Genomic DNA, 19,331 nt, shown 5'->3' with positions numbered 1-19,331 from the left:
TTGAGTAAAAGATAAATTCTTATTTCGATTGAAAAAAACATTAATAAACCTTTTGTCTGTAAACAGACCCAAGATCTAATTCAAAATTTATTGTCGTACTACGCTTCGCTATACCGTAAGTTGGTCTAATGTCGACATCCCTCATCTAATTCCGACACCCTTCTTTAGAGTTTGGTAAAATAAGAAGGTTGGAATCACATGTTTGAAACTATGTTTCTTTGCTTACGGTCAGAGAGCAAAAAAATATTTTGTCAATCAGACCCTCTTATCAAAGAAGGGTGTTTGAAACTTCGATGGTGTCGATATTAGACCAGCTTTTAACCTATCAAAAATTAGTAAAAGTAAGCAATGGTTGTTTTACTGTAGGGTTGAACAGCTTACCTTCGCTCAACTTATTGTATTGGTGACCACTGTTTTGATCTTTTCTATAAACAAGAGAAGAAGTTTTTTCACACCCCTTCTCACAGACCCACTGGGACCCCTTCCCTCTAGAAAAATTGGCCAAAATATCGCCCCCGGTGGAAAATTGTCCTTTAACTTTTGTGTCCACTGAAAATAATCAAATAAACCAATCCTCACTGCAAAATATTATGCTTTTTTCCCATCCCCAATGAATTTTCTGACTTGAAAATAAAAGAATTTAAATCCCCAGCCGTAAAAACTATGGGAATATTAATCCCCATCGAGTTTCAGTCCGTTATTTTTATCCCCACTGGCTGGGAAACTCTACCGGATCTGTGAAAAGGAGGTGTCTTTTCTATATCTATCCAAGAATTTTACCAATAAGAGAATGAAGATAGAAGCTAATTTTATTAATAAATTCATCTAAATATTTCAATATTATTGTTGTTATGAAATTTATGTACAATATATAAATATTTATAAAAATTCTCGTGGTATAAACTATTTCAAGCACTGTAAAAATGCTGTATAAAATTTGGAGGTAGGTATTGAATGTATGCTTTCTATCAGGGTATTCGAAAAGATGGAGGGTCGTAAATCTCGCTATCCCTTTATCATCTCCGAGAGTTGAATTATTTTTTTAATGTGTGGAAATAACACACGAAGGAGGCCTACGGGATCTCGTTTTCATGTCTTTTTTTCAAGAATGGAAACCAGCCAGAGGGTCTTTGGGTTTATGTTTGGTGACAGCCATTACTTTGAACTTCTCACCCATCTTTTGATTGGATGTTAAATAATCATATGATGAAAGAAGGTTCTGTGCTTGACGCTCGTTTGCGTTTCGTAGTAAAGCCTATCGAAAAATAACCAATCAAAAGAAAGCTTTAAAAGTCACATGAAAATTATATTCATCTTGTTGTAAAGTACCGGGTGCGCCACAAAAAAGTTTCTCTCTTTGGAACTAATTTTCTCAAAATCTAAAAATTTTAAAAGAATCATTTCTATTTCATTGGAAAAAGAAAGATAGACTTAAATTTTGATAGGTCATTTATTAAATTCGATTCATTAGATCAAAAGTTTTGCTTAATTGAATAAAAAAGTTACTTTCAGAAGATGCTCGAAAACGTTAAACATCGAACTTTCAAATTTTTATGTTAAATTTGGCAATTACAATAGCCTTTGACGCATGATTAAGAGCATTTTTCAGTAACTAAACACATAAATTTTGAAATTCAATTCAATTCAATTTGATAGGTTGATTTTTAACGTTTTTGAGCATTTTCTGAAAGTAATTTTTTTTATTAAATTGAGCATATAACTTTTGAAGTAATGAACCAAATTTTATAAATGACCCATCAAAATCTAAGTTTATCTTTCTTCTATCCAAAGAACACGAATTGGCTATTTCTAGATTTCTAGACCTCGAGAAAATTCACTTTAAAGAGAGAAACTTTTTTGTGGCACACCCGGTATAGTTCATAAAATGAATTTTCAAATTTCTTCTCATAAGGGCCCGGGGGGGGGGGTGTACTAGGGTTGGTGAATGAGGGGTATGTGCGGACGGGACCTCCGAAAACCGACCCTTAGAGAGACCAAATTTTAGTGAAAAAGTGACCCTTAGAGAGACTTTTTCAAAAAATTTTCTCTGATTTTCAAAAATTTCCTACCCTTAGTGAGACTTTTTTGTAATTTTTTCTCTCAAAATCAAATTTTTTTTCTAAAAATCGTGATTTTTTCCACCCTTAGAGAGACTACTTTGAAATTTAATTTAATTTACAGTAATATATTTCTCAGGTCTATCGACCTCTATGAAATAATCATGCTTAACATTTTACAATTTTACAGTTGTAGGCGCACGGTGGGCCTCTTAACCAGTCGTCTTTACAATATTTCATTTTCAGTAACGGGTTTGTTACAGATCTTCTTAAAGTAGAGTTTTGACCGAGGACTTCCTCTAACCTTATATATCCAGCTGCCATCCTTTTGTAATTCTGTTTTCTCCTTTGCCTTCCTATGCCACTCTTTGATGGTTTCGCGTTCTTTCTTCGAAAAATCGTCGGATACTCTAAATTCGTCTTTCTCTAATTTGTGGACTGATGCCAGAATATGACGTTTCTCTTCTTCGTTCTTTAGCACGACTTTCAAGGGTCGCCATCTTTTTGTTTTGAACATTTCGTCCTTCCGAGCTCCTATTCTTTCTGCGCTGACGATGTTTACCTTTAATCCCATTTGGTTTTGTACAACTTCTTCAACATAATCCTTATCACCTACACGTTGTTCTTCTAGGTCTTCATGTTTGTTCTCTCCGAAATTTCCTGATTTTTGTAACCCTTAGAGAGACTTTGAAAGGTGAAAAACCCGACCCTTACCGTCCGACATACCCAGCACCTATTTTTGCCTAAGTACCCCCCCCCCGGGCATAAGGGCCATTCCAGATGAAAGGTACGTTACGTCATGCTCGTTTTGACTGGGTACCGACAGTAGGGACCCATTCACGATATGCACCACGGCAATGACTTCACGAAATTATGCAACATTTCTGTTGTTTTTTTCCACCCAATACGTCACTTTTTCTATTGTTTAAGTGACGCATTGGGTGGAAAATTTTAAAGGTTCTCGGAAGACTCTCCAGTGGTGCATATCATGAATAAAGGCGGGTAGATCGGGCATAGACTAAAACCATGGCTGACTATTCTCGGAATGGCTCCTAAGGTGGACTGAGTTTTTGGTATTCCCAGTGTTTTAATTATTGAGAGAATGTGAAAGTTTCAATCTGTAATTTTACCATGTGCAAATAGAAGGTGACCTACCTGCAGTCTTTCACGAATACCCATCTGCATCAAGAAAGTTTTTTGTGTCACAGGACCATGACATGTCACTAGACAAAAAAGTGGATGATTACTTCTCAACAACCTCAATGAGTACTTTCTCCGTTTCATTTTTAATTTCCGCACGTTTCAAGAAGGCTAAGATGCAGAGCTTTTCGACGGTACTATGGTTCATGATAAAAGTGATGGCTCAATTGAACACACCACAGAAACAGAAATATTAATACTTTTAGCTACTGCAGAGATACAGCTACGGTGCTTGGTACGGTGTGCACGGTGGTGGGTTAAATCCCCGGCCGGATCATACCAAAGGCTTTGTAATGCCCTGCCCTACCTTCGGGTAGATAGCTATAGAAATAGAAGCCTTCGGGTCGCCACAGACTGCAGTCGCAGACTTACTGTATATTTTTCAGAAAATATCCTTTGGCGTTGAGAGTACACCTTACCATCAGAATGAGAATGTTGTTTGAGGAATCCAAAATCGACGTTGGTTGTCAGATCACAATGACCAGGAGCTTCCAAGACATCGGACACCAATTCATGGTTCTTGAAGCCCTGGAGTGAGAAAATTGAAGAGTTTTCATGTGTGATTTAATGTAGACGTTTACAGCTCGTATATAACGTGGGTTTCGCAGGATTAAAATTAATAGAGACTAAATTTCAATTTTTTATTTATTATTCGAATATGACTCATCTCTCTTTCAAAATAGTTCTATAAAGGAATACCATAATCATAGATTTATAAAGGGTTAGATGGAGTGCTTTAAGCTCTTCAAAGCAAAAAAAAAGTGAATAAAGTGAATGTCGCAAAAATATTGCTGCTATTGTTTTCGAAAACCCGCAAAGCTTCTGATTGGTCAAGCGCTGAAATTCTATTGTAATGTGACGTGACTTAGGTAGGATTTCCTAAATAACCTCGGCACACTTTTCAGCAAAACCACGATATCTAGCCCTTTGGGCTTTTTAAATCTATGACCATAATATATAATTTATAATAATTTTTGAGAGCAAAACTGCAAAAGTCTGTGTTGTCTTGTGTTTGTTTGAATCGATGTAATGTTTATCGTTGACAACGCGCAAAGAAATAACTTTGTTTATGAATGACATCCCCGTTTTCATTTCGAAGACATTTCCAATCTCCAGTTTCACAAATTCTCCTCAAGTCTTTCAGAAGAATATCGTAATCCATGCAGTGTGTGGAGCAAGCAAACCAGCGAAGGTAATGATCCAAGCTTGATAAGGACATACAAACTTCCTCTTCAGTGATTTCGATATTACGGAAGCCAGCGTTTGTTGCAAGTGTTTCAAGCTCTTCCTTACTGGACGCGTAAACGTTTTCCGATATCAAGTGGACGTAGGGTAATTTCAAAACGATAGGCCAGAGGTTGATAGTCGGGTGAGAAAATGTAACAAAACCAAATACGGCGCCTGGCTTCAGACTTCTGTAGATACTTTCAAAAGTTACAGATTTTTCTTTGGTCGGGATCCAGTGTACAACAGTAGAGGCTATCACCCAATCAAAATCACCACCGAAGTTTGAGCATTCGCTGCCATAGGCGACTTCAAACCGAAGGTTCTCTGTAGAATATCTTTCGACGGCACTCTTAATCCGGTTCTTTAAAGGATCGATAGCGACAACACTGCCTTCTTCACCGACTAGTTTGGAAAGTTTGAAGCTGTTGTTCCCAGTTCCACATCCGACATCAATAATGTTGTCTCCATTTTTGATATTTAATCTTGATATCAATGTATTGAAGTTCCGTTCCTGGATTAGTTTGCTGAGGTCCTGGTACTCTGAAACGCCTTCTTTTGTTTGGTTAGGCTCCATGATAAGAACCCAACAAGAGAAATTATTTTGTGTTTTGAAAATGTTAAACAGTAGATTGCATTGACGTTAAAATAGGTTGAGTAGAAAATGGCCTCGTTCAGACCAGGAGGCTTAAAAGTAAGTAGGATTAAGTTGATATGGGAATTAAAAAACGTAATGCCATAATTACTTTCTTATTGTTGAAAAAAATATTTTATGAAAGATAAAGTCGCCTTTCTATGATGTTTGAGTCACACAAAAATCTGTGTAGTGTCAAAATTTTTGAAACTACATGATGGCGGCTAGAATGCACACATCATCATTGCTTCTTGAGAATAATCGGGAAAACATTATTCTAAAAAAGAATCAGTCTATCAAGAAAAGACAGCAAAGAGTGCGCTGGTTAAGCCACTGTATGTTGGTGATGGTTTTACCATCAGATAGAAGATTTTGGTGTCATGATAGAAAAGACCATTGGTTTTTCATTTTATACCGTAATAGATATAACGCTGCATAACATCCTCAAAAGAGCTTCTCACTCTCTTCTCATTAAAATGCTGTTTGTTTTATTGCAACTCGATTTTTTTCTCAGCAAAGTATAGGAATCTCCAGTCTAGCTAATAGACAGATCCAGGCTTTTAGGCCTTACTCTTGATATACACTGCTATGAGCGGTCAATAGTGACCCCACCGGGAATTTTTAAACAAAAGAAGTTTATCAATAGAAATTTAAAATAAAAGAATGTCTAAAACACAGCTGATTGGCTAAGGTTTCGAAACTCTCTATTGTTCCATTATAGCCTCAGTGCGCATGCGGTCTATTGGAGAAATTCAATATTCAAAACAAAAGCAGCGCGCATATCCCGAAGAGTAGGAGATTTGCGCTCGAAACGAAGGAAGATAGATATAACGTAGCCTAAGGAATCTGCCTAACATTTGATATACTTCATGCTCATTAAGGCCTTAACTACTAAACCTACTCCGAGCAGGTCTAGCTATTAGCTCTCATATCTTTATTTTATAATTAACAAAGAAGCACGCTTTTCAGTTGAAAATTTTGATTTCAACTATTCAAAAAACTGTGACGAAAAATCGAAATAGCACAGTATCCATGATGTGCGCTTTCAAATGACTTTGTTCCAGTAAGTTAGTACTGGCGGAATTTGTGAGTAAGCTAAGTATTTAAAGCGGTAAATAAAATCCATCAAAAAGCATACCTTCATTTGAGAAGCGAGAATTCGTAATTAAAATCATCTCTAGCAAAGTATAAATCACTATTTCTTACCCTTAGCGAGAAGCGATCACTTCGCTGTACACCATAATCAACAATGAGCGAACATCCACCATGCTCAGCAATATTCTGCGAAATACACGCCATAACGACACCCGCTTCTGGACATATCTCACATTGATCAACATCTTCAGGAAGATTCATGGACATCGCTAAAGGACTTGCACCTGGCGCTGTCACAAACTCCAAAACTTGTTGTGAACTTAGGCGAAAGAGAAAAATAATTTTCATACTAAGAGAAATCTTATGTCGTTGTTAGAACAGATTTATACAACATATTCAAAAAAATCTAGGCCAAATCAAAGTTCCTTCAAAGAGCAATTTCATGTCAAGAATCAGGATGAATTTTGTATGCAGAGATCATAGCCATATCAAAGGTCTTGTAACTATTTCACGTGAAAAAAAAAACTTTTGTATCTACCTTACTTAAGAATTGTATACAAGAATTTTCTTTATTGAGATATATCTTCTTGTGCGACAAAGAGGTAATAAACATTTCTTACGATGATAAATTGACCAGAATTTCTCTCCAATGACCCTCTTTTTTCTGTGAAAAAATTGTCAGTTCTTCCGTTATTGATCCGAGAATTCCCTTTTGAATAATCCCCTTAATTATTATTTCCCCTATTTTTATTTTTTATTTTTCCCCGATTCTTATTTCACTGAAAATTTCCATTCTGGATGGTATGAAACTTTGAGTATGAAATTAACTTAAATCGTTTTCTTTACTCAAACTAGTATTATTTCCCCTATTCACATTTAACCAATTTTGAAAACGAGGCTATCATACTCAACACATAAATATCATTTTGAAACCTGGAACCAACCTGGAACAGATGAACGGGGAGAGCATCGAAAAATTCGTGAGCTATGTACAATGATAAACCTGAAATGAGAAAAAAAGTGTTTGCTAGTCTGCTATGAAATGGTATCATTGGAAGGAAATCAAATTCTAAGCAAGGCAGGATTTCATGACGAGAGACACTTTGTTTAGAAATACCTTTTGGGACGTCTTGTATTTTGGAATGCCAGTTCACCTTGATATTCGTGTTCTCAATCATATCCTGTATTAAATACGACAAAAGCAAAATGCGCGAGAATATTATCATTGTTTCGACCTATATGTAAATTGAGTATAGTTGTAGTCTGAATCGCAGATCCCTCCAAAACCACAGGTAAACGAATCAGTTGGTGGATGCAAGAAGCATAGTCTAGTTGTAGAAATAACAGGGAACAGTATTAAATTTTTTTGATAGAAACAATAACGTATGAAAAGCAGAAAATAAACGAACCTTTTTTTCGGAGACTTTGAGGTTATGGCGTTGCATTTGTTTCATCTTTTCACTGACTTCCACAAAATGAATGGAGAACTTGTCATCGATGTTTCCTTTGAATTGCTGAAAGACCTGGGTACAAAAGAAAGAACAAAATACATTACATGTTAAGTATTGCACTTATAAACATATCTCGGCTCAGATACGGCAAACATTACCTTGAGCCTACAAAAAATATATTTTCCTGATTTTGGCTGTTTTTGGCTGGGATTTTACGGATCTTCGAAATTTTCCTAAAGTTTTGTATTGGTAGGCTCGGGCACCTCCACCGCTAAAATTTAGTATCTCTTGACAAAGTTACCGCAACGTTGATGACATCATGATTTATTTGAAGAAAAAAACATACGAAAATAGGTTTCTTAGAAAGGAAGATTGTCGAAGAGTTAGAAACAGCAGCTAACAGGCTATTATAGGAATTTAGATTTTAGCCTTCTTTGGTTGATAAACTGTTGATACATTTTCGAGAAATTCTGTAAGAATATACCTTAAGGGAAGAAATTTTCGCGGGAATTTAATTTCGCGGTTGGCCAAATTATTTTTTTTCGCGGGAATTTAATTTCGCGGTTCATCGATTTTCGAAAAATTCGCGGGAATTTAATTTCGCGGTTGCAGGATATTTTTGGTCAAAAGCGTTATTAAATAAGCAAAAAACCTGTTTTAAGGCTTGAAATAGTACGAATTTGGGGGAATGCGTGAAATAAATTAAATTTCGCGGGAATTTAATTTCGCGGATTGACGATTTTGTAAAATTTCGCGGGAACTTAATTTCGCAGTTTTAGGCAAAATCCGTGAAAACCACGAAATTTTGTTCCCGCGAAAATTTCTTCTCTTAAGGTAATGGAATCCTCAGGCTCCTAGAATTTAAGCCATCTCGTTTTATGGAAGGAACGTTCTCTAGTGAATGAAAATTTGCCGAATGGTTCGATGGATGAATTGTCTGTCAGTCTGTGCCACTAACTCGATCGGGATGATTCTTCCAAAATGGGAAGAACCTTCTCGAACAGGAAATTAACTTGACATCCAAACGGGTAAGAGTTAAAAAACGGACTTCCAGATCGGGAAGAAACGGGAAAACTCTATCGGGTTGGAACTTCCCGTTTGGGAAGTATACGCAGTTTTTTCATAATTTAACAAGATTTCTACGGTAAAGTCTACTTTTCTTTCCAAAAAGTTTCAACTTTCGCCGGTCATAGTACAGCTTCGACGAAGATTCAGTCAATTTTCAACTTCCCAAAGAGGAAGAATCTTCCCAAACGAGCAGAAAAAATTAGAGTAAGTTCTTCCCGATCGAGTTGGTGGCACAGACTGTCTGTGGGACCTTTTGATTAAAGGTTGTTCAAAACGATTCATAGAAAGGGACCTTGCTTGCTGGTCAGATATTCGATATTCGTGACAGCTGAATATTATATGGAGAAATCTTTGGGAAGTAAAATGGTTTTCGATCCTAAATTCCATTCTTTAATTAGACTTTCTTACAAAATGGTGACCACTTAAAAGCGGTCCTAAATAATTGGCTTTCAATAGTAAATACGTCGGTGAAAGAACACTTACGTTGTGAATCGAAACGAGAGCAAACAAAAGGCGAAACAATTCTACATGGACACCATTCATCGCTAAGCGAAAAAGGAAAAATGTTTTCACGAAGAAAAATCAATATTTAATGTACGTTTGATTGAATGCAGCGAATTTTCCTTATGAAAGGTATTTAACTGATTGAGATTAAAATTGATGATGTTGGGCTGAATGAAAGTTTATTTTAGTATTCCATGACTGACGTCCCTCCCAAATGACCATCACTTTCTTTTTATAAGAATAACACAATCCATGGTAAGAGAAATTTCACAAATATTTTTACTACAACAACAGACAGGACAAAGGAAAAGTGAGGTCCTGATGAATCAGTCGTACCTCATATACCAGTTTTACCGGTGCTTTAGAGTAAAGCAAGACCCGCACTCCTTCGAAGATCTCAATTCTATTCTACTTTGAAACTTCGATTCTTAAATTTCATGTTCTTGTAAATAAAATATCAAGAATATACTTATACTTTTTTCCTTCTTCATTCTTCGTCAGAAAATTTCAACTCTTCATTCGATAGGCGATAGCTTCAAAGAAGGTCGTGTTGCTGCACAGCGTTTGGTTTGGTGTTTTCTCCCTAAGCTAGAAGAAACACAGAAACCAAAAAAGTTCAATTTCTGGCAGAAGAATCCTTGTTATATTTCAACAGTGAAAGAACTCTCACTTTCGAATCAAAATGGCGACAAAGAATCAGAACCAACAGGTCATCATGGCGTTAGACTTATGCCGACAGCTTCACACCTGGGATTCCAAGCTTCATAAGGATGTCTTCTTACGTCACCTGCGCAACAATCTCGACCAATCACGACTAAGTATGACAGAGCGCGCTCAAGTTTTAAACATCATGGAGAATATCATGTACGTGGTGACAGATAAGAAAAGATATGTCTCCATCGAGGAAACTATCCGTGATAATGATCAAGCGGCCATACAAGACCGTACGGTCGAAAGCATGGAGAAGATTTACAATTTGAAAGCGATGAAGCCGAGCGGTCACTATCGAGACGATTGGAAATCTTTCCACCATGGAAAGGAGATCAGTGACGAACTTCTTCAGTTGAAAATTCGTTTACATGAAGAAATTATGGTCGTCAAAAATGACATCAAACTCTGCAAAGATTTTATCAAAATCAACTTCGAAGATCCGCTGACGTCGCGTTCTCTGACGTCACGTATCGCTCGTCGCAACAGCACAATGGCCGAACAAACCAAGAAACTAGGCTACAATTCAAATAGTGCGAGATCAGCGCCTAGCTCTGCAAAATCAAAGAAAGCGACCATCCCTAGAAGTCATTCAAGCTCCTCGCTCAATACAAATGGCAAAATTAAAGCGTCCGTCAGACGTCGAGGCTCGACAACTAGTCTGCTGGAAGAGCTCCACCAAAGTGAGATTCGACCAGAAGTCTGTGTTCTGTTAGGAGACAGCACCCTTGATATGATCTCACAAAAACGCTTGGTATCCGATACCACCAAACGCGTGGAGAGTTTCTGCAAATCGCATTACACCATCGAAACAGCATTCGAAAAGTTGACCGATTTCGTCATCGAAAACCCTAACACTGACATCACAAGCGTTTGCATCTTGGTGGGAGCAAATAACTTAGAACAGAGAACTGCATCACCTTCAGAACTAGCTCTGGTCATGCTCAATAGTATTCGTAACCTACTCAAACGAATCTCTGGCCAAGTCTTTGTGTACGCCCTTCTGCCACGCCTCGATAACGCCTCCATGGATAGAAACGCTTCTCATTTTAACACACAGCTTGCTAGCGGATTGTTTCAAGCTCGTCTACAAAGAGTGGTCTTCCAACAGAATATTATCCAGAGAGAAGCGAAGCTGTATCATTCAGATGGCAGAACGCTAGCTGGTGCTGGCTTGAACAAACTGATGCGATCTGTTAGGAAGAGTATGGCTAACGAACGCTGAAAACCCTCTTAAGAATACTTTTTGTGGCGCGCCTTCGAATTGTGGGGGCAGTAATTTGCAAGAATATTGGAGAAACCCAGCCGACTTTGATAACGGAGCAAGCAGGATAGTTTGTACAAACTAAAGGTACATGGAACAATCAACAGGAGGGAAGTTAACAATTAGGTTTTAAAATATTTAACGGTAACGGTACCAAAGACAAGAAGAGTGATATTCAATCGTTCAATCTCCTCCACATATCATATTAATTTATGCACTAGTTTATTTTATTTTATGATTAGAATTTGAATCATTTATGCAAATGCACTGTATATAGATTTTCAATGCGGAGTCATGTGGTGTTTTGGAAACATGCTCATTTTCTTTTTTGAACGAAAAAAGAAAATATCGGAATCTTCATTCTAACTTTCTAATTTGTGTCAGTAATTTGTAGGGACAATTTAGATCCGTTTTAAACTATCCAAGTCTATTTTCTTCTTATCTGCCGAGATTTCCATAAGAAATTTTAGCCTCTCTGTTATAGAAAAGGTTGCAGTCACGAACTCATTGGCAATTGGCAAACAAGACCACAAACGCCAGCCCTGAACCTATTCAACCATAGAATAAAGTAACGACCAAATGATGAATGAGACTCTACCCCTATTCTTTCTGCAAAATTGAAGTTTACCAGCTACTTCGTGCAATGTTACAAATGAGCAGAAAAACGCTGATTGAACTTCACAGATTATATAACTATATACTGGCGACATATTTTTATTCAACTGTCAAAAGAATTTCAAATCCGTTACGGCTAACTGGTATCAAAAATTATGACATGCTTTTAGTCTTTAAGTCTATGTCCACATCGTTCCGAAATGAAACGACTGTGGAATACCAATATTCGAAACTTAGAAAGGAATACGTTAAAAAGCAAAACGTAAATGGAAATGTCCCGTTTTCTTGCTCCGAAATGTTTCGAAACCAAAATGAACACTTCTTACCAAAAAACATAAAAACCGGAGTGATGCAGAAGCGTAACGTCTGAATATGGTTTAGGGATGAGCTGGAGTTTTTATAAGATACTTCACTAATTGGTCATTTGAAGTAATAGAGATGACGCGTTCTTTAGAAAAAGTAATTGAATTAACTTAACGACCAACCAAATCACGTAAGAGCTTGTAAAAACTCCAGCTTGTCCCATGGTTTAAGGCATTGTATTGTAATCAGTTCTGACCACCACACCTCGTTAGAAAACATACCCCCGTAAAAGTGGTTTATATTTATTGAAATTAATAAGCAACAGGTACCGACTTCATTTTGAAAGAGTATGATCGAGAAATAAATTATTCGGACACTTACTCTTACGATATCGGACATCAGAGTTCCTCTGCCAGGACCAAGTTCCACCAATTGAAAGGGTGTGGGTTTGTTCATTTCTGACCATTGAAGAACAAGCCAAATCGCTATCAACTGAAGAAATAACAATGTGTAAATTGTTTCACAAAAGGAATGATGTAAATCGAGAATACGGTATTCGTCATTGCCTACACCTACAAATAGCATTTTAGAAATTTCATTCTTTTTGAAAATCTCAAAAAACCTTTTGTTGACCACTAAATAAAGAACCTGGTCCAAAAAAACAAGTTCGAGTTTTTTGCCAATTTTCATGGATAATCTACAGTTTCTAGCTAGGTAAATTGACACACCACTACCTTGCTATAATGTACTTTCTGACCAATTTATTGACTACTCATGTTTTTGTATTTTGACCATGTATACAAAATGCATGGGATAAAACAGATCTTAACCTCGATTTTTATACTGATAAAATGTTTCCCTAAGTAACAATTAATCCTACAAGTCAGCAATGTTACAGAAAACTAGATGTTTAGAAAAAATATCTCATCTGATAAAAGAGTTTAACTATATTTACCTCTCCGAAGATTTGACTGATTTCTGGAGATGTGGTGAAATCACCTTCTTTACCAAACACATCTGTCTTCATGTAGTACCCCTGTTCACAAAATATTACAAAAATTTGAAGAAAGGAGCTTCACAATGAACATAAAAAACTGAAGTTTGTACCGACATAGTACCAGTAACAAATCTCAGAGACATTATTTTTGTCATTGATTGAAAAGTAAAGCCAGCGAATTTGATAAAGACAAACCGTGATGAAGAAACGTCAAAAATCGTTGAAACGGCATGCAAACAGCAATGTTTTTACTGTTCAACTACAATGTTTAAAAGATAAATCAACATTGACTTTTACGTTCTTTTTTAAAAGTTCAAGATATTTTAATCACCAGGGGTTTACATGAGTGAAAATGTTTCTTACCCATACTGGATTGGTTAAGGCTTCTTTCATATAGCTTGCTACTGTTATGGGTCCAGTTGCCTGAAAATATAAAAAATAATTTTTAGAACCAACAAATGGGTAAGGTTAAGTGTAACTTTGCAATACGATAAATAGGTGCTAGGTTTGACCTACCCAAATTTCTCCACAAAGGGTTATACAAAAACAACAAAAAGTATAGAAAAGTCCCTCTAAGGATTTTGCCCTATTTGGATCTCATTTAGGTTTTTAAAGGTATGAAAATCATGAAAAGTAAATAATAAAGTCTCTCTAGGGACAAGAAAACTTTCGAAAATTGTCGTTCTAGGCCTGTTTTATTTCACTCTCTAAGGGTAACTTTTTGGACTCTCTATAGGAAAGTCTTCGGAGTCAGGTCCAAAAATAATCAAAAATCTCTCTCTAATCATTAAAGAAAACCATAAATCTTGAAACAGTTGTCTAATTATGTGCATGTTAAGAAAAGAAACCTTGATCCTTTGTTTTAGATGATCCATAAGAGTGATAGCTGAAGGTGTTTTCTTGACGGAATACTTTCGATGACATGACAAATTGAAACTTGAAGCTGGTCGTAGTACTATATTGAAATAATGAATAGTGACAGAATTAAAGGTACATTGAGAATTGTATAATTAAAATCGATATATATATGCTAACCTCACAGATCATAAAATAAAACAAAAACATTACCTTCTAAAAATACTTTTTGGTTCACAAATCTTCTCACTAACATTTTTTCAATAATATATTTTTTTGTTACTAAAAATAAAAAGACTGAATTAACTGAATTAAAGCTCAAAGTATAAAGACCATAATATTGAAGGGTATTGGAAGAAAATGGAAATATTGAATCAAAGGATTTAAAGTAAATGTCAGTGTATTGTTGTTGCTGTTCAATAAAAAATAAACCAGCTGCGCTGGAAGGTCAGCCCAATAAGCTTAAAACGACGATTAGAAGGAAGTACAATCAAGAAACCTAATTCGTTGTTAAAGTCAAAGAGGTTGAAAAGCTCATTTTGGCTGAAACTTCAGACGAAAAAATGTTTAACACAAAGTTGGATTTGTCCAAAAGTGGACATGGGATAGATGTTGGAATTTCACCTTTGGGGGGGGGGGGGTACTAGGTTTACGAGGTGACGGGGTGTCCGAGCAGAAAGTCGACCCTTTGAGAGACAAAATTTTGATGATTTTGGGATCCTTTGAGAGACTTTCCTAAAATTTTGGTAGATTTTTTCCAAATTTTGGTTTGATTTTCACCAAATTTTGGTCAAAACTTCTGGAAATCGTGTCCTTTTTAGAGAAAAATTTTCGATTTTCGTGATTTTGGGACCCTTTTAGAGACTAACTTAAGAATTTGTACCCCTCTGAGAGACTTTTCAGGCCTGAAAAAAGGTACCCTTATGGTTCGCATCCATTTTGCCTAAGTAAACCCCCCGGGAAATTTCACCTAAATCTGTTCGTTAGAATGTCTTAAACCTGTTCGTTATTCTCTGAGAAAGTATATCCGAGGCGGTCGCTTTAGATGTTCACTGTTCACTGCAGCTTTCGTCACATTTGTCAGATTGATTTAAATGACGTGTTGAACTAAGTAGGCCCCTAGTATAATGTGAATGAGTGCATTTTATATCGAGGAAGCTGCGTCGAAAATTCCGTCCAGTTTCGATAACTCAATCAAAAGTTATGATGATTCCAAGTTTCTGTTAATGTTACGCCACACTTTGACGTTCATTTCTCTGCTTTCCTACACACAAAAACTCTCTCCAGACAAGAAAGCCTCAAAACCAATCATAAAAAACTTTCTTTTATACTGTCTATTTATTTACAATGCATTAGCTTCTTTCAATTTAATGAATAAACAAAAAAATTTCATTTTTACTACTTTCTTCTTTTATATAGTGTTCTTTTATTATTCTCATATTATGCGCAAATCGTAATAAATGAAGTGACGTGTTTCTTTTCTCTTCCAATAGAAAATATTTTTGGCGCCAAAGTTTTACCGATAACTTGTTTTCCGAAAATAATCCGAAATCGGATTTTTTTTTTGCCGTCTTATGATGATGATGGAAGAAGAAGAAAATTTTACCTATTTGAATGCTCAGCTTAGGCTGACCAATAACTTAAAATAATGTAAGGGATAAAAATAAATTTACATCTTTCTTTTTTATATGAAAAAATACTAGCATAAAGAGTCATGAGTATGGGGCCGTCCATATAGTACGTACGCAAAGATTTTCCAAAAATTTGATACCCCCTCCCCCCTTTAGCAGGGAACAATAGAAATGATGTCATTTAAACAATAGATGTACGCTTTTGCTAAACGCCCTCTCCCTCCTTCACTGCGTACGTACTATATGGATGGCCCCTATGTGGGAATTCAAATTACACTTTTTAATGTGCTACTTAAAGCTGTATAATGCCAGATCTCATTATTTGAATAATATTGGAAACTAAGGAGAACTGAGTAATGTATTAGTTAAGATTAGGTTTTGATATAATGAACCTTTTAAAAACCTCTTCTAAGAGAAAAAGTCTGCAAAATCTAATAAAAGTTAAATCAAGTACAGTGGGGGTTTCGCATGTCTTTACGTGTGCGCGAAGCTCGCGCGTTGCGAGTACATAATGTATAGATGTTAGAAATCCAATTTATTCAGACTCGTTCAATGCGAGTGCTTTTGATTTCCCTCCCAACACTCAACTCGTACCTTTTATAAAAGGCCTATTTAGTTTAGTATAATAGGTACGTGCTATTCAATCGCTGATTAATAGGAAAGCAAAGCTATTTATTTTGAATTAATAGGGAAGCGACTGAGTATTTACTGACGTTTCATATTTAAAGGCCTCCTATTTTAAGTAAAGAAGATACAATGCCGGACAAAAGGTTGTAGACAAATGGAATTTCAGTAAAAAATGATGAGAAATAGAGCAAAATGACTCTTCAATGTGTCTGAAAGGGGATGGAAGTTAAGAAAAACACTTTTGAAGTCGTTGCATTGCTTTTGAATTGCTTTTGAGGGAACCACAAGCAAAAAATCAGCGTTTTGATACTGGTGTAAGCCAGTTAATCAAGCCCTTGCGGTTAGACTGCAGTGGGTGACTTTCAAAGACTTTCAAAGACTTTGAATGGGTTTGGAAAGCACCCAGAGCCTCTTGGGAACTTGGTTTTGGTCGATATTGAAGTATTTTGCAAATATTGCAGAAGTCTACAAACCTTTTGTCCAGCATTGTCTGAGAATTCTGAGACTCAGTGTATTTTCCAGCTCAAATTTTTGGGAATATCAATGGCAGTTTCTGATTGAAATTGTCTCTATTGTAGTTGAGGATCATTACTGAGTCTCAAAATTTATTTTTGCTGATTCAGCATTTTCTATTGCTCCACATTTGAGTCTATTTGAGGGGGGGGGTCAATACTTCTAAAAATGGCTGATTTTTTTATTTTTTTGGTATAATTCCTGCTGTGATGGTCGAAATAATTAGAAATTTCTTCTGGTTGTTCGATTTGAGATACTTTGATGGAAAATTGCCACTTCAGAGAAGACCCCTGTTCAATTTTTTCTTAAAAATTCAGACAATGCTGGACAAAAGGTTGTAGACAAATGGAATTTCAGTAAAAAATGATGAGAAATAGAGCAAAATGACTCTTCAATGTGTCTGAAAGGGGATGGAAGTTAAGAAAAACACTTTTGAAGTCGTTGCATTGCTTTTGAATTGCTTTTGAGGGAACCACAAGCAAAAAATCAGCGTTTTGATACTGGTGTAAGCCAGTTAATCAAGCCCTTGCGGTTAGACTGCAGTGGGTGACTTTCAAAGACTTTCAAAGACTTTGAATGGGTTTGGAAAGCACCCAGAGCCTCTTGGGAACTTGTTTTTGGTCGATATTGAAGTATTTTGCAAATATTGCAGAAGTCTACAAACCTTTTGTCCAGCATTGTACAGCTGAAACATTTGTGAAAAGTCTTTCAATGTATAAATACATAAAAAAACTATGAACTAAAAATCTGACTCATTATGCGATCTGTATTGAGAATCTTATTTAGCAAGGCTTGGTTTGGATGTTCTGGAGGTGAATCTAGAATGATGACGTCATTAGATCTCATACGATACTCAGTTTCATCCAATAATACTTTTCGTGCTTCATTCAGCTTTTGTGGTGATATTTGCAACTTGAATGATACGTCGGCTGGAAGAATGGACTTCAGTTCTGAGAAAAGCAGTGCAACATTTTCTCTTGATAAAGCAAATATAGTTCCTGTTGTGGGAACTTTGCCACCATGAAAATAAATTTCACCTTGGATATGTTTTAGTCTCAGTATTGTTAAATTGTTTACTGTCATTTGAGTACAATTAAATTTGAGACACAGTTGATTTAAAATGCTGTGGAAATGAGTTATTCTAGATTCCAAAACAAATTCTTTTTTGTAAGTAAGTAAATCATAACACAACTTATCTTCTTCGTCCCTCATATTAAAGTCTTTGTTAGAAACACATTCTAGCGATAAAACCTTTAACCGGTCAAGTTTGATACTATCAACATAGTAACAGAAAAATTTTTTCTCCTGTCCATCATGACAAAATTGAATGCTTATATCAAAATCATAGTATGTCAGACTTCCATGCAGAGGAAAATTGACTGACGTTAAAAACAGTTCTTCTGATTCCAACTTCCAACTCTCTCCTCCACTTGTAAACTTCCTATTTGACAAAAGTGATAAAGTATGTGTTGTTTGGTTTTTCAAAGTGAGTGACGTGGAACAGTTGCAAAGGGCCATTTCAAATGTATGCTTTAACACAAGACCAAAAATAAAACCGTCACTAAGCTTTCGAATCCAGTGCTTTACCATTTTGAAGGTTTCCAAGGACTTTTCATGTGGCTCAAGTGAGTGATGCTGTGGGTGTGAGACACTATTTTTGTTGCAAAGAGGAACAAGGGAAGCTAACTTTGGAGTTGAAGTCTTTTGATCCAGTGATATATCTTTAAAGGCATTCCAAGATTGTTTGATTAGGTTTTCTTTCTCTCGGTTGTTAGATTTCAATATCTGTCCATGATTAAGACTTCTCGATATCTTATCATGAAGTGAATTGAGAACTGCTTGATTAGCAAAACCTTGCGATTGACTTTTCATAAACGATTCGTGTCGATCTTTGGACATATGTCTTGTGTCATGTGAACAACAATCAAAATCAGTAATAATGTAATGATTATCTCTGAGATGAATAATGATTTGATCGTGTCCCCTCTGCAAGTAATCATCTACCACAACGCTACACCCATTGTACCAAAAATGTACCTTTTTATCCAACATATTAATAACATGGCAACCCTTGTTGCTGATAATGATAAAAAAAAATCCCCTGTTTACAGCTTTCAAATTGATCACAACATTCCCAATTGCAGCATCATTATTGAGTTCAGCATGAAATACAACAACATCACCATTCTTGATACAAACTGAATTTCCAATTACATCAATTTCAACAAAATTATCTACAAGATTTGAGAGACTGACATCAAGTTTTTCGTGGAGAAAGGACTTTAAGTTTTGTGATAGCTCAAATATTGCCATTATCATACATCTGAAAGAAATAATCAACATTGCTTGTGTTTTGAAAATTCATAAAAAATGATGGCTGTGCACATGACAAAATCAATGTGAAAACAAGACAACCTTAAGTAATTTTGCCTATTGTGTGAAAAATGAGTTAAAATGGTGCATATGTTAATCGCCTGTAATATGACAATTGATACAATCCTGTGAAAATGCTAAAAATAAAGAACTTCAGCATTTTGACTTGTCAATGCTGGATCTATATACTCTAATAGGATAATATAAGAAGA

The 19,331-nt window shown here is 36.0% G+C and overlaps 1 protein-coding gene across 1 annotated transcript; it reads right to left on the bottom strand.

The window, feature by feature from the left end:
• Positions 1 to 791: 791 nt before the first annotated feature.
• Positions 792 to 14,266, bottom strand: LOC136817063 (protein arginine methyltransferase NDUFAF7, mitochondrial-like). The gene is made up of 13 exons (XM_067073406.1): positions 14,189 to 14,266; positions 13,969 to 14,075; positions 13,484 to 13,543; positions 13,079 to 13,159; positions 12,505 to 12,615; positions 7,620 to 7,733; positions 7,328 to 7,391; positions 7,155 to 7,213; positions 6,831 to 6,874; positions 6,322 to 6,529; positions 3,677 to 3,785; positions 3,213 to 3,280; positions 792 to 1,255 (listed from the first exon to the last, which is right to left on the bottom strand). The coding sequence occupies exons 1-13, from the start codon at positions 14,229 to 14,231 to the stop codon at positions 1,103 to 1,105; spliced, it is 1,221 nt and encodes a 406-aa protein (XP_066929507.1). The 5' UTR covers positions 14,232 to 14,266; the 3' UTR covers positions 792 to 1,102.
• Between the last annotated feature and the right edge of the window lie 5,065 nt (positions 14,267 to 19,331).

This window comes from Clytia hemisphaerica, unplaced genomic scaffold (genome assembly GCF_902728285.1).
Source record: "Clytia hemisphaerica strain Z4C2 unplaced genomic scaffold, Clytia hemisphaerica genome assembly, whole genome shotgun sequence".
Lineage (NCBI taxonomy): Eukaryota > Metazoa > Cnidaria > Hydrozoa > Leptothecata > Clytiidae > Clytia > Clytia hemisphaerica.
This window is presented reverse-complemented; position numbering and strand designations above follow the sequence as displayed.